The following is a 22,148-nucleotide window of genomic DNA, read 5'->3' as shown; positions in this document are numbered from 1 at the left end:
CTCCCCGTTTCACTTCGGCATGGCTGCTACCGCCAGCGCAACAGAGACCACCGCAGCGGGCTTTACGGAGATGAAAAGCTGTGGCCGGGAAAATAGGAGCACCACAAGCACGTTAAACTTGCGGGTGTGTGTATGTGGAAAGCGAGTTCCACTCACAAACCGCGAAAGACGGAGAGCAAGCGAGAAAAAACGAAACCACCAAAGGAAGGAAAGCGATACGGTTTGTCGGTGGCGGTGGCGGCATCGGGCCTAGCGGGAGCAATAAAAAATAATAAATCCGTGTGAATTGGGGTATGTTATAAAATGGTAGGCGATTGTTTTCCACCGGGAGGAGAGAAACGTACCGTTTTTTTTTTGTTTTTGCTGTGTGGGGGCTGTGCAGAGGAGTTATTTTCCCGCAGAAACGTTCGTTCGTACGATACCGTAGTGGCCGGATTTCCCCGGAGCCCCCGACAGCTGGAGACTTTCGAAATTCTTGTCCACATGAGCCAGCGCCTCGCAGCGTTCTTGCCACGCCGTTGCAGCTGACAGTGGTGGTTCTGAGTGACTGTGTGCGTTGTGTGGCAATGCATCAACCGCCCAACCAGGCGATGGGACGGGGAGGGGAGGGTGAAGGGTGATCGCGATGCAGCTTGTGCAAGATTTCGGGCAGGGCGGAAATGTTGCGAGTGGAATAAATTTATCTACCTTTTTACTGTTGCACGGATGAAATGATAGAATAGTGTTGCATTGGGCATTTGGCCCCTTTTTGGAGACGGTATGCACTGTAAGAATAAAAGAAGACTAAAATTTTTGAAAGTAAATATAACACTGCATCGTTACTTTAACTGTACTAGGACTTTAACGAAATATAATATATTAAACAAGTTAAAAATTGGCATTTAAAAAACAACATTACAAATGATTCACCAATACCTTGCTAGAATAGAGTCTTTGGGCATTTATTGACAACAGAGCACAAGTGTTTTACTAAATTTGGAAGTTGAAATGGCATTTTGTCCTATTTGATCTACTGGAATAAACGGCTCGTTCAAAGATACTAAAGGTGCATTTTTGAAGATGACACTACTTTTCATTATCCTTCTGCCCTATTTGTCCTGAAAAAAGGGGTTTTCCCAACAAGAAATAACACATTTCCATGGCTCCGTAACTAAACAATGAGCCAAATAATTTGCATGAAGCAGTACATTCTTCCATTTTGTTGTACATTGATCGGTTCGTTCAATCTGGCACGATCACTTGCATCACCGAGAAAAACAAAACAAAACCTAAAAAAACAGATCACCTTCGAGACAAGTATCTAGATCAATTGGACAATCCACGGGCCAAAGCTTTCATCCAAACCGTCCGAGCCGCACGGGTTTTTCGCTGGGAAAATCTGTCACCCAGGCCCCGCTGGTGGCCTGTTTGGTGTCACTTCTTCTAAATGCGATTGCTTACACGATTTGGGTTACATTCTTCCTCTCAGGTAGTTCCTTGCGCCATTATCTATTGATCAGATGGAACGAATTCTAGACCACGCAAGAGAGCGCTTGGAAAAAAACGACGAGGGAAAAAGACCATTAAACTCCATTCATTTTGGCTTCTCCATTCTCCATTCCGGCCACCGTTGGTCAATGGATCGTGCTCGAAATTCGAAAACGCCACCAACGCCATCGGCATCGGCTTCTCATCACGCGCCTGTCATGCTGGACCCCGGTTCCCCTTCCCCCCGCTCCATTTCGATTACTCAATCATTCTGTTTTCCTCCTCCTCCGCCGGCATTGCTTTGGCAATATTCTTCGATCCGGTGCTGGAGAGGTTTAATTAATTTGCCACGGTTTCATGACGCGGCGGGATTACACAGGCGAACTTTTCGGCACGACCACCGCCGCCGCCGCTTAGCGCTGCCGCCATGTTGAAGCGCTCCACACGATCCAATCGCGCGTGTTCGTTGCGCAGGGCAATTTGCGCATTTCCTCCCCTTTCTTCCTCGGGGCACATCTGACACCCGGCCGGACATCAACGGTCGATCGATCAATCGAAGCAAACCATGACGACGAAGTGCGAAGTGCAGGGGGAAACGGTGTGAGCTGAGAATGACCATCGCCGTGCATCCGTTTCTTCGGGTTCGTCGCTTTGATTTTCAAGATGGCGGCAATTTGAATTTCAAAGAGGTGCGCGAACGTGTGTGTGTGTTTGTGAGTGTTGGGGTGGTTGTGGCTCCGCCGCTTAACGCCGCGCGTCTTCCTTTTGAAGTGTTCCGATGCACCGTGATTCCGCTACAGATACTTGATGAGTCGCGAACGGTTCCTCGCGCATGGAAATGGGCTACCGTTAGGTTGGAAAACCACCTCCCCAACCCGTTCGTTTGTGTAACCGCGTGGGTTCGTGAGCGTTCGCTTTTTTGCATTATCTTCCGTGTAGGCGGCTGTGTTGGTGCCAAGTTCTGTTCGAGATTTACCAATTCCCCGTCCTCGCGTCGTGGCTCGGGCCTCCACCAGTTGCAATTTGTAGCCGATATGATGAATTAGTCGCCAATCGGCCAACTACCACTGTGTTCCAACCATTTGGTGGACAGCAGCGTGTTCTAGGCTCCGACAACTGCGCGGCATGCATAGGAAAAATGGTTTCGCGCAAGCAGCCTGGACGCAAAGCCCATTGAATTGAAATGTCTTGCGCGTGAACGTGAGCGAAGCGCGCGTATACGCGAAAGCGTGACTCAGTCGTCGAACTCGAAGCGCGCCCGTGGGGCTGGTAAACAGATAAGCGCCCGGGCACCGAGTTGGTGGCCACCTCGGGAGAGCTACCTAACCTCGATTAACCTTGCAACATCCTCCCGGGTTGCAAGTAATTGTGCGCGAGCGCCCCCGAGTTCGGACCTTTCGGCCTCGATCCGGCGCGCGCTCGCTTTCTTCTTTTCGCACACAATAAATCGTGGCCATATTTGTTCGGTTCACTACCCCCCTCCTAGGGGGGGGGGGGGCTGCTAGAGGGCTTAGTAGTTCGTACCAAGCTTTGACTGCAATTCTATTCACAATTTTTGCTCACGCGTGTGAATATGGCCGTGTGAGAACGTGGTGGGCGACGAGAGCTGGTGGCACTATACACTCTCGTACATTTGCATATGTTTACATCGATTTTTGGACGGTGTTTGCTTTGGCGACCTAGTGTCAAGCGGGTGGTCGACCGGTGGCGGGCTTTTGCTATGGAAATGAAAATGTACTCGGCCTTATCGATCTGTGCGCGAACACTTTGTGGCAAACACCGTCGCGAATGTAAATGATGGCGAGATGCAAGATTATCGATCGCGGTGTCGATCAACCAATGGATTAGGAATGGATTAGGAAGAGTCGAAGGTGAAGGTGAATTAATTTGCCCATTTGTTTATCTGGCTCGTTTTGGAAGTGGTGCGGCATGGCAAGATGCTACCTGTTGCCATCGAATTAGCATACTGCACATGCAGCGATGTGGTATGCAATGCTAGGGACACTTGTGGTGCATCATGAACATTAATGTTGTGTTGGCTTTAATCTTACTTCAAAACAAGCAATTTTCATAAAAAGTTTCTTGGGAAATATGAAAGTCATCACTAACTTTATGAAGATTATATGGACGTCACATACAAAGTCACGCTTAAATTATAGGCCATCAAGAGAGCACGCATGACTGAGCGCCTTATCTTCAAGTGCAAGTATATAACATAGGTACAAATTTTAAACAATTTGCATAAAATGATGTAAACAGGCACAGCTGATATGTTGTCTCAAAATAGGGTTTCCTCCAAATCTAGTTTGACTGGTAGACATTTTCCAAAACTTCGGTTTAAATTTCAAAATTTCAGTAAATAAACCTTTTTGCATACTTTCAGGCGTTTTTAAAATATCCCGCATTTTGAGGAATTACCCTAATGCCCCTAAATGTAGGCAACATTATACACGCGACTTACAACAAAACGCGTAAGGCTGCCGTCTACTGCAAGACGATATTCACTCAGATCACATGTTTTAAATTGATGTGATAAAAAGAAAGCAAAAATGGTCATTTAGCTTGATTTTTAAACATTTTCTCACTATTTCATCTAAACCAAAAACCACAAACGCCACACGCATATTGTACGATTAATTCTTTATCATTCCATTTTAATTCCATTACATCAGCTCTTCAACCGACGTGGTCGTCCCCTTACGCAATTTTATCTGGACTACGCGAGAGCGAGAAAACAATACATTATTGGTCAAATAATGTGAAAAAACACAATTTTCCAACTACGAAAATTAATAACAACATCGGTTAAGCAGTTACACCTCGCGCATCAACAACACAAAACCCTCACTCGAGTTGATGGAGCCCCACAGTCAATAAAATGCTTTCTTCTAGTGTATGCTGGTATTAGTTGATAGAAAAAATGATCGTATTTTTATTTTAAATTATCTCGAAAAAAACAGACGATAAGATAGAGTGCGAGAGAGACTAGATTGCATTCGCTGGTACAAATTGAAAATGGCAAGCGATGCACTTGCTTGGCAGTGCGGTGTGAATTAAACGGGAAAGCGCGCGCGCGAGCGCACGTAAAGCAGCAATTTAAATAGCAGGTCTCAAGTACTGAACGAAGCTGACACTTATGGACTAAATAACCCACCCCAAAAAGAGGGAAGCTCTTTAAACCTACTACTATTCTTTGGTCTTGAGACGTTATTCGCAGCAATAACGCAGCTGATATGTTAAACCGACCCTAACGATGGGGTGATACCGGTTCGATTCTTAGCGACTTTTACTCGACCACAGACGACGGACTCCCGTGCCGATGGTGGTAGGCGGTGGTGGTATCGATCACTAGCGCTTCGGAATGGACGTGCTGCGAAGTGACACTCGTCGAAGAAATCCGTCGGCTGCGTCTCAGCCGGTGGTAGGCGCTGGCTGGCACAGTTCTGTCCGGTGGTGTGCTCCGATGATGCTCGCCACCCTCGACCGTTTCCATGCGTACGCTGCTGGTGGAAGAGGTCAGGCAGGATTCCTCGTCGATGGTGTGATCATCGTGCGGTCCCGAGGTAATGACCGTTGGCAGTATCATGCTAGTGAGCTCTCCGTCCTGTAGCTGATGCGCGTGTTGGTGCTGCTGCTCCTGCTGCTCCTGCCCAGACTGCTGCAGCTCGCCCGGCAGATAGTCCTTCCAGCTTCGGAAGAGATAGCGGGTGAATTTGCGCAATTGCCTAAATTTACAGTAGGTCGCACCTTCGGCCGATTGCAGCTGCTGCGTCTGGATGAGGAAGCCCTTCTCCTTGAACGTTTTCTCGAGCGATTCGCGCTGCGTGGCGCGGCGCGTCTTCCGGCGCCGTCGCTCGGACGCACTGCCGGCGCTGTTGGCCGCACTCGGCCGGTACGGTGGCTGGCCGCCGGGCGCGGGAGGCGGCGTCGGGTCGCCGCACGGTTGCGGTGAGGTAGGAAACTCCGGTATCTGCAGCAGATCGTTGCTTAGGCCCAGCGAGGGAGGCGGCAGATCGCAGGCAATCCGTTCGCCGGACGCGTTCAGAAAGGCGCCGGTCGTGCTGGTTGCGTTGATGCTGCTCTGCTGGAGGCTTTCGCGCGGGAAAAACTCGTACCCGCGCATCGACTTGTCGCCCGTGCCGGAGTAGTACCGGAAGTTGCCGCCTGAGTCGACGCTCAGGATTTTCTTCTCCTGCAGGCAGGGTTTCGCGCCGCCGGTGAACTTGAACTTACAGATGCTGACCTCGGTGGCCGGATTGTGACTGTTTTCGGCCGGCACCGGTGGTATGAAGATGGCCGATCTTTTGCGTTTCTGTGCCGGCGGAGATCGTTGTCCAGTAACTCCAGCAGCAGTAGCGTTTGGTAGCGATTGCTTTTCGTTCTTTAGCAGCTGCGATATGTGCTTCGGTACTAGCAGTGGGTGGTTCTGAGCGTTTTTCAACCCGTTGGGAGAGATCGGGGGAGACGATACGTTTGATGAGACAACTACCGAACGCATTTCTCTCGCCGCGTGCTCTTCCGCAAGCTTCCCAACTCCTTCTCCAGTCGGATGGGGCGAGTAAAGCGACATTGGATGGGCAAACAAACTCCCGTTCGTTGTCCCAGACGACCAATACACATAGCCGGGTGGAGTTTCCGCCGTCGATGGCGTCTCCGTAGTGCTGCCCGACGATGACTGTCTCGTTGGCAGGGACAGCTTCATGTTGGCGGCCAGCGCTTGATCGGTACTGATGTCCGACGGCGTGATGATGGGCGTCGGGCAGGAGGAAGCAAACACTTCGTCCGCATCCTCCTCCGAGCTGGAAACGCTGAACGTTTCTCCACCGGCCGGCTGCACCACACCACCGCCCGACTCACGGACGCACAGATTCAGCGGTTCCTCCTTCCGCCGTCCTCGGGCCGGGGGCTGCTCCAATGCTGCCTGCTGAGCGTTTTCGCCCGCCGGTTGCTTCCTCTCATCGGACGACGTGAGCCGTCGCTCGAGGAGGCTAGCGACCGACTTGGAGCATCCCTTCGGCAGCATTCCTTTCTCCAGCCCGAGCTCTCGGCTGGGAGTGCCCGGGAGAATGGTGCCGTAGTTCTTGTAGATCAGATGGCAAATGTCAGCCTTTTTCGGTTTCCGTCCCCGTCTCGGTTTCGAGTTTTCCAGCGTTATTTCCCCCATGTACGGTAGATCGGTGTAGCTTACGATCCGCTTCGGAGGGGTTCCGTTCTGCCCCACACTGCTTTCACTAGTGGGCGATATCTGCGCCGGCTGAATGGGCTCATCCTTGAGCGGTGCCATCGGTACGCCCTCCTTCTGCAGCTCCAGTATCTTCTGCAGCCAGCTGCGAACCGACTCGTTCGTTCGCTCCTCCCGCTCCAGCGCTGCCTGGCGCTCCATCACTGCCCGCCGGGATGCGGATTGTCCGGACTGTTGTGGTGCGGCGGGTTTCTGACGCGACGGTTTCGATTGACTCGCGGTGTGTTGCTGCTGTTCCTGCTTCCGTTGCAGACTGTTTTGCGTTGCCTCATAGTGGTCCAGATACTCCTGGGGCAGGGCTTGGTGATGGAACCGCAGCTTGAGCGGTCCCTTGCGGCGCGCCCGGGGCGCACTGTTGGTGCGCTTCGGCTGCTGCTCCTTTGGCGGGCGGCTGTGACTGTCGGCGAGCACCTTGGGCGGTGTCGGCAAGGGCGAGAGGGTCGCGTCCGGCAGCTCCGGCGAGAGGATGACGCTCGGGTGGCGATGCTTCGGCGGTGGTGGCGTGGTGGGCGACGGACACATAGACTGGCTGACCGTGGGCACACTAAGCTCATTATCGTGCGGATTGTCGTTGGTACCGCCGGAGATCAACGGATCATCGGAACTGCGCCTGGAGGGAAAGCGAAGGAACGATGGGATTAGCAGGTGGAGAGCACGGACTTCAGAGGATGAGAGGGGTCCTCCGGGGTTTACTTACAGAAATCTACTCCCTATGTTGCTGCCCGTGTGCCAGGGGTACAGATCACGCTCGGGCTCTTCCAACTTGTTAGCATCGCCCGGTTCGAGCAGATCCGGTATGTTCGTTAGCTTAATGTCATCCACTCGATGCGTCTGATGAACGGACGGATGGTCGTGAGACTGCTGCAGGTGCGTATGGACGAGCGGGTCTTTATCGCTGCTGACGACGACGCTCGAGCTCAGCAATCCGAGATCATCCTTGGAGAAGTCTTGCATACCACCTCCAACTAGTGTAATGGAACGAGATGAACAGAGAAGGCAGTTGTTAGGAAGGAGCACATTTGGAGACTCAATTCTAATAGTCATATGAAATAATGAACTTATATTATTAAGGAAGAGACACGAGCAGAGACATATCCTGGTCAGCAGATTTCCGGTGTCGACTTTGGAACCTTCCGTACGGTCAGAGACCGACCCCCCCCCCTCCCCACTTCTACCATCGAAAGAACGATCCATTCTTAATGGACGAAAATAGGATTGCCGGAGCAAGGCATTGCGACGAGCACGCGGTTCGTCGTTCGTCGTGCATTCGGCGACGCGATGGGAGCAAGATGATGCTGATGCGCTCATTTTGCGCAAGCGAGAGCAACCGCCGCTCCATCGATTTTTGTCCATGGCATGGTGGACCCCACCCCGGCAGGAGCAGAGCATCTGATTCACCGGGACAAAAATAAACCCACCGGCCACCGGCGACGAGCGTACACATATTTGTCCATATAGCGATAAATTTTACGAGCACACTCCACTTTCAACGACCTCGGGACGCGTTCGGGGCTAATGGGGGGGGGGGGTTTATGAGAGATTTCCGCGATGGAAAATCGGGCTGACACTCACACACGTACGTCATGCGGGCGATGTACTAAGTTGGAATTCCGAGCCGGAGGGAAAACGGGAGATCAACACGTGTTGATCGACGATCTTGTGAGCGAGCAAACTCTCATGCCACTCTGCGCTTGATGTTGATTCAAAATTCTTATTCTCTTCCCGTTTAATAACACAGATCCCATCGTAAATAAGTAAAATTAAATTCCTTTTTAGCACCTTAGCAGTCTCACATCACTCCCCACTCCAAAGATATCTTTACCCCGATATGCAACCGAACCATCTTGGCACACAGCACGCAACGTCGTGTAGCAAAACACGTCCCACAAGAATCAGCTCGGGCACCGATTGCATCCCCCCCTCCCCAGCCTACAACATGCAAACTCCCCTCCCTCGAGAACACGGGACAGGGCCGGGTGGTTTGCATAAAAAATTTAAAAAATGTCCCTTCACGCAAAAAATGGACTTCTCTCGCGATCGAATTCTATATTCAGCTCTTCCTGCACACTCACACACACACACACACACACACACAGAGACGCGCTACAGTGCAAAGTGGTTGCATATCATCATTGGCCGCGAGGAAAACAGGGCCCGCGCGCTCCGTTGGTCCTCCCCCCACCACAGCGTTTTCTTTTTGGGGCCGAATGTTTTCACACCACCTCGTGGTTTATGATGTTTCGCCCCAAAAGAGAGTTATCGGAATGTGTACACCTCACCGGGATTGGATAAGGGGGAAGGTGGGGAGGGGGTTGGAAAACTCACAACCAATTTCCTTCGTGCCAGCTCTAGTTCTAGATCGTTTTCGGCGCGGTCGCTGTTATTGTTCCCACTGTGCCGGGTTTGGCAGACACACTCTCGGAGGTCTGTCCCCTCGCGCCGATGTTTTAATGGCCGATATTGTGTTAGGGTTTTGCCCATGTCCGAATGCTAAATTTAGCTAAATACTGTGTTTCGAGGGGAAGAAGGAGGAAGGAAGCAAAGGATAGGTGGGTTTGCAGGGTGGATTGCTTGCTTTACCCGAAAACAGCAGTTCTGGTAGCATTTCCGATACGATCATATAGTTGCCGTTTTCCTTGTTGTTGCTGCTGCTGCTGCTGCTGCCGTTGCGTTCATCCAACTTCAAACGTCTTTTATCTGCGCGTTTTGGGGGCAAATTGTGCTCACTTTGTCTCAAACCACACACACACACGGGTTCGGATAAGCCCCAGCATTGATTCGAAACCCCCCCCCCCCCCCCCCTGCACACTATCACACAGCAGCCTTATATGGTCTTACTAGCCTGGGCTCGCGCTGGGCACGAGCTAAGGTTAAAATCATCAAACTACACCCCCTCGCGCACAACGACGCACACGACACGCACACAAAACACGGCACAAGAACAGCGACGAAACGGTGCGTTTGGTGTGTTGCCCCGAAAGCGTCTCAAGACGGCAGCGCGCGGAACATGACTAGATTGAGCTGAAAATCTCATCCAAGCCCGACCCGACCGGGCGCGGTGGCGACGGTGGCCCACCGATGGCAAACGATCGCGATAGGCCGGAAAGGGATCAAAATAATAATAGCAGAAATTGGTATAGCGCGCCCCGAGCAGACGAAATTCCCTCTCTCACTCTCTCTCTCTCTCTCTCTCTCGTTAGCTTTTCTGTGTCTGTGTGGTTGGTGCCTTTTTTGAATCATTTCAGCTCGTCCCTGTGTGTTTTTCCGCCGTACAAGCATAGCGCTATGCGTACGGCTACGCGGCTACGAGTGCTAGTATGCGCAAACCCGGTCTGCGCATCTCGGCGCAACGGTCGGTCAATTTTCCAACCTCCTTCCTCCCCGCTGTGTCCAATTTCACAAACCCCAGCCTAGACATTCATTCACCTACAAGTGCGGGAAAACCCATCCCTTTTGGATGTTGGTGCAAAGGGCGCGCCCGCACTCGTTTGCGTGTGTGTGTTTGTCCCCGCTGTTTATCCCTTGCACGGTAGAGCAATGTAACACGGCGAGGGAAAACTCACGGGAGCATTTTTCCCGATGCTCGTTCGACCTACATTTTCCACCGCACGATGCGACGACGGTTGCAGCTACGTCCGTAAAAGGAAATGTTCGTTTCGTAGTCGATCGACATTTTCACCACGCGCGCTTCGAGTGAGGTTTTTCACCGGCCAATGCGATGGATCGAGAGGGGGGGGGAGAGGAGGGTGACTTATCGCATCGTTTGAATGTTTTTGATCGTCGTCGGGCCGTTACAATGTTGCGACGTTACGATTTACTTACGGGGGTTTGACCCGATCGGGTGTTTTGCCGGTTGGTGTGTGTGTGTGGCGGCGGACACTTGAGACACTTGTCGCTTCCGTTCGGTGTAGTGTTTTTCCTTTTTTTGTTTGCTTTTGTAGTTCATTCAAATCGTTTCATGTTGAACAATTCGCAGAGATATTGGGATTCTTAGCGTGGCTTTTTTGTGGTTTTCCCTCTATGGGAATGTTCTATTTTTACACGTTTTTACGCGTTTTGTTTTCAAATCGTATTCCCACATTTGATACACGATCACAAAATCACTATCTGAACGAAAAAAGCGCGTAAAGCATGCGAAAGAGAATGGTTTGATTTAAAAATACCGATCGTGTGCTGTCACTGGGGTGGTTGATCTTTCCGCGCCATCCGAGCGCCGTATGCCCATATATGGCCTTCGTCAGAACTTATCACACAATTAGCTCCTTTTTTCGCAATCTGTTCTCCCTTGTTTGCTGCGCATTCGTGTGTGTCTCTCGCTCTCTTACTTCGAGTATCGGATTTCAGCTCGCCTGGTTCTCTTTCCCATCTCTCATGTTACACCGCGCGCACGCGATCGCGTAGAGATCATCGTGATGGTGCCGCGGCAGTTGGCTTGTCAATTCTCACGTACTAAAATTAGTCCATTTGAGAGCATGTTCAGCTGCCAACTGCCCAAAAAAAACCGGGGCGCCCGTCGATGTGATTCATCATGTAAACATAATCTAATCGTTGCGATCACACGGCCCCCAGCCCCGGGCCGGCCCAGGCAAACCATTGCGTGAGCGAGAGAGAAAGAGATCAAAAGTTGGAATGTCGTTTTGGGGCGAATGGACGGAAAACGATCGAAGAAACATGTGTTTCGAAAGAAGTACGCACCCGCTCATACTGTAGTGAAATATTTTGATAGTCGGTGCACATTTGAGATACCGAGACAACATCACGGTGATGATGGATGGGTAATGAAAGGACCGAGTTAGTGTCTGAGTGTGTTTAACAATATATAATGCGTATCTTGTAACATTGAGTTCCTTTTAAATCTACAGAACATGAGAACTGTACATTTGATGCTCTGTTATTTTAATATGTCATACAGAGATCAAATCAGCTCTAAAGTATCTCCAACTGGTCGAGATTTCTTAGATCTCATAATAATAAGGCTGTCTGCATATCCGGGTATTATTGAACAAAATCTCGAGGTTACACTGACATGATCTCCAAGAGATCCAAGACATGATCTCCAAAACTAGAGTTTCTAGTTTTGATTGGCCTTCACACTGAAAGACTCCATTACAGTTGAAAATAATGCATAGTAGAGGAGTCACAGACACCCTGACGCTGCCGAAACCAACATTATCGACTAATTCTAGGATAAGTGTCTCATCTCAACTCAAATCCTCCAAAATTCAAGATAGTTCAATAAGAATTGTCGGAAATTTTACACATGCAACCTGAAAACTTTAGATATGGAATTTTTGGATTCCAGGGTCCTTATCAGGCATGGATTTTGAAGAATGTCATCCTGGAATTAATCCTGAAGATGACGAAGGTTACACAAATATGAAAGCTTATGTTCGTGATCAATTACCTAACAGCATCAGGATCTCGTAGAGTGCCTAAATCTTCAATGACGTAAAATTACTTCAATGACCTAGTTATGCCTACGCATCGTCCTTAATCGATAGCAGGCCAATGAAGAATAATGTCGCGATTCATACCATCTTGCATCAGGACCTTCAACACCCACATCGCAACCTTATTGAAAACGCCGAAAGTGTCTAACGGATTGCGTAAATTAAGTCGTTATACGCGCCAATAAACAAACTATCACAGCGGTAGGGCAACGAGCGTACATTAAAATTAAAACACCCAGCAGGAACAATCAGCATCTCAGAGCGACCTCCTTCGGCGCCGTACCCAAATTGCAACAATCAACCACACACGCCGCGTGCGGGAATTGGACCACAAATCCACCACCTCCGTGGCGGTGTGTGTTTCCGCATCTGAACAAAGCCCTTTTATGACACACGCCCGTTTCTTTTACGACCGTGTGCTCCCACGACGATCCTGACGGGCGTTGTTGAGCCACAAAAAAAGCGCCAATCCAATATCGCCCTCTATATGTGTGGCGCTCAATGTGGCGCTCATAAAACGAAACCACCAAAGAAGCTAAACCAAAGCCAACGCTCAAGTACGCGCGACAGGTACACGTTCACGGGGTCCAAGTAGGACGCTGTCATCCGAAAATTGCGCCACATACGATGATTGCAGGATAGGCAGGTACGCAGTGGATCGGTGGAGTTTGTCGCGTGGGCCCAACAGTGTGCTCCGTGCGCCAGCGCCATCGTTTCTTTTCACCGTAAATGTCACAATGCGCAAAGAGAAGTCATATTTCGGGGCGATGGTGTGAATCATGTGGTCGGAACGAACCATCGTTTCCTGTCGCACTGTCAATTTCTGTCACACACCACCGCGCTATATTGATTAGCGACGATCGCACGAAAGGCGGCGAAGGGGAAGAGTGCGGCGCCTACTTAGACGTCCGACCAACCGTAATGAGCTAATCAATGCGTTTGACTCGTGGTCTCCAGGTGGTTCTGGTTGGCGATGGTGGGCTTTTGTGCCGGACTGTTGCGTACCATCAAGCCACACCTTTCTGCCAGTGCTGGAATGACAACCAGCGCTGGAATGGACTGCTCGCCCGAGGCCGTGGGACTTACCCGATGTTGCCCTGGCGATCGGTGAGGATGATGATCGGTTGTCGTTGTCGTTGAGTATCCATTAAAAATCAAACAAATCCACCCTCAATCTCGGGCGCGAACGATCGGTGCGTTGCCCGTACAATAGATAAGGCCAAAAATCGTCAAACAACTGTAATGCTTCCCCCCAGCCCCTTTCCGAACCTGTTCACTGCTAAATTTGAAAGTATTTCCATCCAAATGGAAACCATGCGAGGTTTGGGGAGGGAAGTGCGCGGCGAGTGCCGAGGCCAATTCCAACATCCACCCACGCACGCGCCGCCAGGCCACATAAAAACTGCTCAACCGCTCTTTCCCCCCTCTCACTCTCTCTAATGTTTATTACGACGCCGTGTGACTTCGGCCCGAAAAGGCATTAAATGGCTCTTGGCTCTCTATGAATATTGAACGACAGCAACATCGCGCGCGACCGTTCATTTCCAAAAGCCCCGTCTGAAAACGTAGGCCGTGTGGGGAGTAGGATCGTGTGCTTGCAAAGTGACAAAAAATTAGGCGACACATGACGATTGACGAACTGCAGAGGCTGTAGGAGGGTTGTGTTGAGGCTCCCCCTTATACACCCTTCTTCTCGTAGAGATCGTGTTTAGTGTTTAGCACATTGCTGTTCGCGGCCGTGCAGCACCAGGGGGAGGATGGTAAATGACAGGATTTTATGGCGACACTTGTCGGTAAGGAGATTGTTTTCGAATAACACTCAACAGAGCTGGGGGCAGGAATTCCTCATTCGCGTTCGTTCGGTCCGGTTGTTCAAGAGTGCACTTGAAAGGCGCTTTTTCATTTAAAGCTTATCCGTGAATGGGGCAATGAAGATACAACGCCACTAAGCCCCCCAAAGCCCGAAAACGTTGACAAACGGTTGGCTAAGTAGATACGAGCATTTGCTCTGCCCCAGGACCCGATGATACGGACAAGATGTCGAATATTGATTTTCGATCGACGAATGAGACATGTGGGAGATGAGGCGCGGAAAAGAGTGATACAACCCGCGCCTAAGCTTGTCCATTGAGCGCGTCATTTTTTAGGCTTAGGCCGGGCCGGGCTACACTGATGGGTCGCCCTCTGTGTTCATCGCCTTGATCCGTGTAATAACGATCGATTTGACCAGTATTGCTGAGCGCCAAAAGCGCGCACGAAAAAGATAGAAACACAGAAAAAAACGGTTTGAAAATCGATTCCAACCGATTCGCGGACGCGGGTGCATGTTGGCTTGGTTCGTAAATATATGGCTCACGAACGATTTCCATACAATTTTGGCACTGGCACTGGTTGCCCCCGGACGCGGAGTAAGATGTCCGCTGAGGATGTGTAGACACGGCAGACACGAAACATCAGAATTAGCATGTTTTTTTTTTCGTGTTTAATTTATTTTGTTCGACCACTTTTCATTGATGAATATAGTTGGGGGTTTCCGTCTTTTTTTTTTGTTTGTTCCACCGTACGGAGATACAAAATTCCTCCCGCGCAGAATTTGGTGAGAAGACGACCATAGACAAAAAAAAAACGAACCCATCGCATAGAGGCAAATGCAAAATGCCGAATTTGTAAACGATTTTACGATTCAATATTGCCAATCAAACGTAACATATTTTGGTAGGCAGAATCCTACACAGATTATTAAATCGATGACGCATTGCGCAACACGGGCACGGCGACGCTCACACACACACACACACGCGCACCCTGGAGTCACCACCGGGTGTGACAGTGTACGGGTTTTATCTATTTTAATTTATTATCGTAATTCTTTTTGTTTGGGTTGGAGGTGTTTTGGGAGCCTTCCTTCTCTCTTTCTTTCGCTGTCCCTCTGTGCGCTAAATTTATTCGCCCAAACCAATGCCCGGTTATGGCGAATGGACATTTTGGGGGCTTTGTTTTCATTAAAAGCGATGGCGTTTAAAAAGATTGATGTAATCACTTTCTAGCCGGCGGGGAACCCGTCGTCGCCGGTGCGTTAGATGTTGGGGTATCCGGGGCGCCAATATATTACAAACATTACGAGCGGTTTACCAGCAAAACAGAGGTGCTGAAGAGACAAATTTGATACGTGTAATCTAGGTTTGATGATTTTATAAAGGTTGTTTATCAGAAGGTGTGCGTAGGCGCTCGAAAAAAGTAATCAATTTATCAGGAATTAGGACGAGATGAGACACCGAAACGTTAACATTAAATGATCATAAAATGAGATACTAAATGAGATGTACGCATAACGCTGCTTGACAATATTCTCGTGAATATCTTCCGATTTTAACCAGATCTTGATAGATCCATCTTGGAGAGGAATTTTGAAGCATTTAAAGCCCACAAACTCAATATGATAGATACAGATATGTCATGTCTTTATCCAAGACTAATTGGAAAACCTTGAACTCGCAACATTCCCGCATGATTAAAAGCAACTAACCTTAAACAGTTCCATAATGACCGCCGATGTTGATGGTTTCCAATTTCCTGAACCGCACCAGAAGCTGCTACTACCGCGAGCCACCGTGATTCGAATGAATTCCACGGCAACCTTCGTTGTCACAATGATTAACAACCACACATGTGATCTGTAGGCACGCAACGTGTCACAGCCCGCTCGAACGGTGACAGTTTCCCATAGCAACCAATGCGCGGCTCGTTCCTGCTCCGGTTTGAATCATATCGTATACCCCGAGATACGTTGAGTCACACACGCTGTCATGCCAGTCACTTCCGTTCGAAGGAGAATAGGTCGATTATTCTTTAATTTCAGCACACTTGCAACAACCTTTTTTTTATCACAGCACCACTACTCCACTCCAATCACTGAGGCGTTGACACAGCACAGGGGGGCCTTTACGTAAGATGGTTTCATTCATTCATTCATAACAACCGAACCGCACGACACACCACTTAGCACGGACGCCACCCACCAAACACTGCCCGAGAACGATCGCTAACAACACTAACAAAACACACTTTCATTCAACTTCGTTCCAGTTCGATGAGAATGATTTAACGGTTTGAACGAGCGGTTTGAACACTTTGAAGCTGCGACTGACTGCGAGAGGGCGTCCGGAGTTGAAATTAAAAGTCGTTTAGCTTCATGAGATCACCACCGTCACACAGCCGCCGCTCGTTAAAGTAGATGATAATTAATTTAAATAACAATTGCTTCCACTCGCTAGGCGGCGACGAGCTGTTTGCTGTTCGATAGGTCAGTTCCACTGGGTAAACTACTTCGTTATCACTCGACACGACACACGGAACACGATAGGCAATCGCAGGTTTATCAGCAGGAAGCTAAAGGCCACCGTAGACAGGCTCCTGCAGCGGAGATTCACATATCTCTGCGTAGTGCCGGAGACCCGAGGAGACAGAGTCGACCGCTCGCGAGCACCGCTTCTAAACAAATGAAGATATTACGGGTTCCGCTCGTGCTCGCAAGGCACGCTCACGCTGCTCGCTGTGGCTGCTGTTACTGCTGCTCGAGAGCAGGAAGAAACCGCTCGCCTGGCCGCCCGGGTTTCGTTGGACCGATCGAACATCGGAGGCACTACTGCGCGCTGATCGCGAAGCTTCAGAATACATGCATAGCTAATGGGGAGGCTGTACAACGGTTGGTGCACACACACACACGCTTGGTGGTGCCTTGATGACAACACGGCCCCTTGGCACGCACCCGACCGCCACTTACGCGCGCGCACTAGAGACGACAGCTTGGACGAAAGGTTGCGTTGGTGTTAAAATTGCGCCTCCTCCAGCACACACCGCGAGGCGGCGTTACGAGCGCGAAAAAGCAAACTGGAGTGTGTCGCGCGTATTATGTCCATTTTCATCTGCATTGCTGTCCGTTCGCTCCGCCATCCTTCCTTTCGGGGCCACTTTCTTCGCACATTTTCAGGAGTGATCCAGGCCCCCTTCCTTCAAGTTGGAGTGTACCTTGACGATCTCAGTTGGTTCAGATACTTACTTCCCTGGAAGCGCTGGAGCTACTGACCACTGCCACTCACCAACAGCTCGGAGTGTGTATGTTGCTACATAACACAACACAACCGAAAGAGCTTTCCAAAACGCAACGGTAAAGATAGCTCTTGAAATGCTGCTATATCCACGATGCTTCACATACGAATCTACAGCGGGAAGTCACGCTCTATTCAAACCAAACAAATCCTCCAAACTTTCGGATCAATATTTGTACACAGCGTGGCCAGTTTCGTTTCCGCTCATATCCCCCCGCTGCTTGTCCTGGGCCGATGAAATCGGCTTAACGAAGCGGGATGGAATAGTTTTCAAGAGTGTCACACGATTTTTGTGACTATTTAAGGAGCAGCGCTATTGTTTACTTTAAGCCCAGTCATGGCGTATAATGAGCATCGTTAAAAGTGGAGTAGCATTACCCCTTCTCGGGCCCTCTTTTGGGCTTAAGGTAAGCAGCGCAACAACTCCTCCTGCGTAGGAGAGATCCGGATTTGACGCAGTAATGGCGCGTTACGTGCTGAACAATTTGTTTGCCCCTAAAGTGTCACATTTTCCAAAACCACATTCCTTGTTATATTTTTAACATCCAGCTTAACAAACTTCTGCGCAGACCCACCCCTCCCATATGCGACTGGTCCCAAACCTCAGCTTATTTTTATTATAATTACCATTTCGACAGCTGAGTGTGAGGCTCTGACTCACTCTTCAAATATTGACACTGTTAAGGAAACAGAGTATGGCGAAACCACTCTTCCAGTACACGGAGTGCGTTGTTCCACTTCTGCCCTGATGCGGCTGTATCGATGACGAAGACGTATGGCAAATTCTCGATGTGTGTCCACGTTTCGGCCAAAAAGGGAAGCGAATATCGCACTGCCCCCCCTTATCTGATTAATATCTCCAATCGATCATTCGTAGCAAATGGTTCAGTTTAACCAAAATACACGAAATCCATCTTAGCCGACGGGGCAGGCACAAGAGGACGGGCGCTCGCAAAGCAGCTTAAGGATGACTATCACCATCGCCGTGAAGAGCTTACGGCGCTGCATACAGAGAAGAAATAGCAGCAGCCCCCATCATCTCGATTTGTAGGCAGATTTTCGGCGGCACACTTTTCCAAACTGGTCCATCAAACGCACCAGCCAACCTGTTCCTGCGACCTGCGACAAAACCGTTCGGTCCATTTGCAACTCCTCCGCAGCAAACAACAGCACAAGCGAAACGGATGACGCCTCGGCGACGACTACCTTCTAACACAACTTCGCCCCCTTCCATCACCTAAACCGTGTATCCGTTACGATTTAGTTTACTAGATAATTAATTACTTTCCAGTGACAATTGCCACGCAGCGATCTCCCCTCCCATAGCGGTCGCACAAATCCGACAGGTGAAACCACAGCCATCGACACCTAACGCGCGGCAGCATCTGCAGGTTTTGGAAGTCAGCAGTAACAAGCTTCGTAGGCTTCCAGCTAGCAAGGCACAAAGAGCGCATTAGGCGGACACCACGGGCCTGGCCTGGTGATGCCGCCGGCAAACTTAAGCGTTCGTCGTCGCCTGCTGTGCGAAATGGGCTGATTATACGATATAAATATATTTTAACGATCGCCGATCGCAAGCAAAGAAGGGGGCAGAGATGACAGAAATGCCTGTCCCGCATTAATTGGACGTCACCATTGGAACCTCCTCCTACTACAAGGCAGAGCCCCGGAAATATACCATATAAGGCACTATTATAGCTTGCCGTAGAGCTCCACCAAAAAGGGGGCGATCATGCACCGGTCGCTTCCCTCGTGGAGAGGTCAAACGCACTTCTTCGTCGGACAAGCACTTCAGGAACACAACAGCACTTCAGGAATAGCATTTGTGTGTGTGTATGTGCGGCCTTGGATGGTTGAACGGACGGAGTGCCGTGCACCCCCTGAAGCAATACTCTTAAACTCACTGTCCACTTGTGGCTACACCGATTACAGTAAAACCACACACGCACATACGCAAACAGATCCCGGAGGTCGTCATTTAAGGTGATAATGGCTCGAGTATAGTACGGCAACATGCGCTTTTGTTGACAGTGCATTGTACATTTGCCTTTTGCATATACACGGGCAGCCACCATTATACCCCGGGCTGCTGCTCTACCCCTAGTAGGTGTACGCCGTTTGTTTGTCCGTTCATAAAATGGGTGTTGTACTGTTCTTATGGAATACACCGCAGCAGAGCTGAACTTGCTTTTGCAGAGGTGGAAAGTACTTGCTTGCTTTATGGCTCAATTTTTCTCGGACGAAGCGATTGTTTGAAGAAACATTTCGTGAGGATTATAGCTTCGGGATCCCTTTTTCGGTTACTGGACGAACTTGGAGTTAACGAGTATATCTAAAGCATTATCAAGGTTGAGTTATTTAATGAATTTGTGTCATTTTCACAGAAGCTCCAGCACAATTTCCATGTAAATAGGACGGCTTATAAATTATACTCCCAAAAATCAGTCCACAATTAATTAACATAATTTCATTACGGCACCATCTATCTTTGGTATAAAATGTCACCCACTGTTAAAGCACGCCCCTGATGTTGTTAATCTCAACATCTACAATCCCCAGATCAAGGTGGATAGGAAGTGCAGGCCCTTCAAGAGATACCGTGCCATTCTCCGGTGTGCCACATCTCTTCCACCAAAGTCCTCTCCTCGCTTGCCATCCTTCCACGCGAACCGATGGTCGATATCTTAGCGCCCACTCGTAGACAGACTGGCTGCTACGGCATCAATTCCGTGCCGTGGCCTCTCTCGTTCAACTTCCCTTCATCCCCCCCAGCATCACTGGTTTGCCCACACCACCCGGGTGATTGGAATGAATGAGTTGTCTCCCTTCGGTTGGTACCGTTTCGTTTTGCTCATTTTCGATCATACCTGTGCGCACGAGCGGAGGGCGCGATCGGGAATGGGCTTTTAGCGGCTCCGATCGCTCGCCACACCGCACGCCATCTCGCTGGTCTTTTGATTGCTTATATGGAAATAACGAGTCTATACAAACAAATCTACACGACGGTTTTGCGTTTCGTGCACGGTGCGGACGGAGACGGAGCCGGGGATCTGGAGGACGTAGGGCGCCACATACCGCAAGAAGCACGCAGCGAGAAGAAGGGTGTAACAACTCGAAAAACCAGCTAGACACCCACGTGTATTTATTATTGTTGCCATTTCGCTCTCTCACACGAGCCGTTGCGGGTAATCTTACTAGAAAGAGAGACTGAGAGAGAGAGGGCGAGCTTTACTTCTGCAGATCCGCAAGTTCCTCCGGCCCGCTTCGGAGGTACACGGTGTACATGGGGTCTCTGCGTCACCATCTACCTTCCTCGGCGGATGCAGCAGCTGCATTACGGTCGTGCAAGTGAGTACGCAGAGACCTACCGCTGGTTGCGATCAAACCGGTCCCCATGTAAGCGTCCACATGCGGAGGAAGGTGTTGCGAATTTGTATCAGAACTGTCGTTCCCGGTGCTACCTCACCCAGTTGTACGTCCTACGGAGTCTTTGTGTAGGACCCCGAGGATATTTGATTTCGTTTCGATTCCGAAGAAGCATGCCATGACACGTTATCATTAATTTGAAAATAGTTTTAAATACCTACACGGTTCAATCAGAGTGACTCCTAAGCAACATCAATCTGGACATCTCCAGGGGCCCGTGGGGTTTAAGTGCAATGTCTTGTCCGGGCGGGACAGTTAATCCGGTTGTTAAAAAGGAGCACACCGCGTTAGCCCACCCAGTAAATATGATTCATCTCGATATGCGTCCTCCAGAAACCATTAACCTTTTTGTTTCAGCGATTCCTGTTCCTGCTTCCCGATTTCAGAAGATTTCTCCTCGACGACAACAGCCCTCTCTATTGAAATCCAATTTGGGCACATTTCTCAACCGCTCCAGTACTACCTACTCTGGACATCTTCTGGAGTTCTGGCAAGCTTTTTGTTCCCAATTCCCGATCGGTGCGCACCAAGCGGGCACCATCTAGCCCGATCCGGGGGACCCTATTCGGGTATATCTATAATTAATCGGACAAAGTGCGCGGAACCACCATCCTCCACCACTGCCATCATATCCTAATTGTGAGCCCACCGGACACAGACAAGCCGTGGTGGCGTCCATGTTTGGGCAAGCGCGTCAAATGCGAAACCTTTGTGGCCAGAGTGAGGCCACCCCTCGTCCAGCACAAGGCCATTCCCGGCCATACTTACTACAAACCACGACGGCACCAGCCGGGATGGAGGACGCACAGGTACGGGGAAACGGAACGAAGAAGCAAAGCTGAAAAAAGGTTTATAAATTATGAATTCTCGATGGCGAAATTTTATTCTTCCAAATACGGGCAATCATGCGTAGGTGAAGGTAAAAAACACAACGCACAAACTACAAGACCAGGCCCCCCTTTTTGCTGCCCCCAAAGAACGAGCTTTTACATGTTTTCTGTGTTCTGCCGTCCGTGTTGACCATGTTTGTGCCGGGGATTGGGAGTTTCAGCGTGGATTGTCTAGGGCATGCGGTCCGAATCGTGCTTGTCCGGTGGCTACCGGCGACGCGGCGGAAAGCCCAGCTACGGGACGTTTTGGGAACCGATTGTGTATGCGTTCCTCAGCTATACTGCACCACCTTAGGAATGCAGCATACAGCTGTGTAGCGGTTGGTGTCCTTTCGTGTGACAACGCGGTGCGCTCTGGGGTGGAATGTTAAGTTATGTGCTGATCACTCTGCCCCTAGCTAGGTATGTCTGGAATGGGATTACTGTATTATGCGTTTTCGCCTATCGGAAAGTACGACTGGGCAACCTGCAACCAGTGGACAACAAATTACCTGCCACGGAATGTGTTCAACCGTTTAAAAGTAGGTTGGCCATGCGAATGAAACCGATCGCCGTTGGAGCGTGA

The 22,148-nt window shown here is 49.9% G+C and overlaps 1 protein-coding gene across 3 annotated transcripts; it reads right to left on the bottom strand.

The window, feature by feature from the left end:
- Positions 1 to 4,090: 4,090 nt before the first annotated feature.
- On the bottom strand, positions 4,091 to 16,683 carry LOC133393322 (uncharacterized). 3 transcript variants are annotated; one of them, XM_061657812.1, is made up of 4 exons: positions 9,290 to 9,505; positions 7,407 to 7,674; positions 5,215 to 7,319; positions 4,911 to 5,156 (listed from the first exon to the last, which is right to left on the bottom strand). In XM_061657812.1, exons 1-4 carry the CDS (start codon positions 9,327 to 9,329, stop codon positions 5,050 to 5,052), a joined length of 2,520 nt encoding a protein of 839 aa, XP_061513796.1. In that variant the 5' UTR covers positions 9,330 to 9,505; the 3' UTR covers positions 4,911 to 5,049. The 3 variants fall into 3 exon arrangements, with proteins under 3 accessions (XP_061513795.1, XP_061513794.1, XP_061513796.1); XM_061657811.1 differs by lacking the exon at positions 9,290 to 9,505 and adding an exon at positions 15,686 to 16,683 and having other exon boundaries at positions 4,091 to 7,319; XM_061657810.1 differs by having other exon boundaries at positions 4,091 to 7,319; positions 9,290 to 9,772.
- Positions 16,684 to 22,148: the final 5,465 nt, after the last annotated feature.

Source organism: Anopheles gambiae, chromosome 3, assembly GCF_943734735.2.
Source record: "Anopheles gambiae chromosome 3, idAnoGambNW_F1_1, whole genome shotgun sequence".
NCBI lineage: Eukaryota > Metazoa > Arthropoda > Insecta > Diptera > Culicidae > Anopheles > Anopheles gambiae.
The sequence above is the reverse complement of the archived record's forward strand: the minus strand, read 5'-3'. Positions and strand labels throughout refer to the sequence as shown.

Excerpts from the sequence above, each read along its gene's own strand:
- LOC133393322 (XM_061657810.1), bottom strand. The coding sequence starts at position 9,329 with ATGATCGTATCGGAAATGCTACCAGAACTGCTGTTTTCGG. Across the intron at positions 7,675-9,289 it reads ACCAGAACTGCTGTTTTCGG|TTGGAGGTGGTATGCAAGAC; the intron begins GTAAAGCAAGCA and ends CCATTACACTAG. Across the intron at positions 7,320-7,406 it reads AACATAGGGAGTAGATTTCT|GCGCAGTTCCGATGATCCGT; the intron begins GTAAGTAAACCC and ends CTTTCCCTCCAG.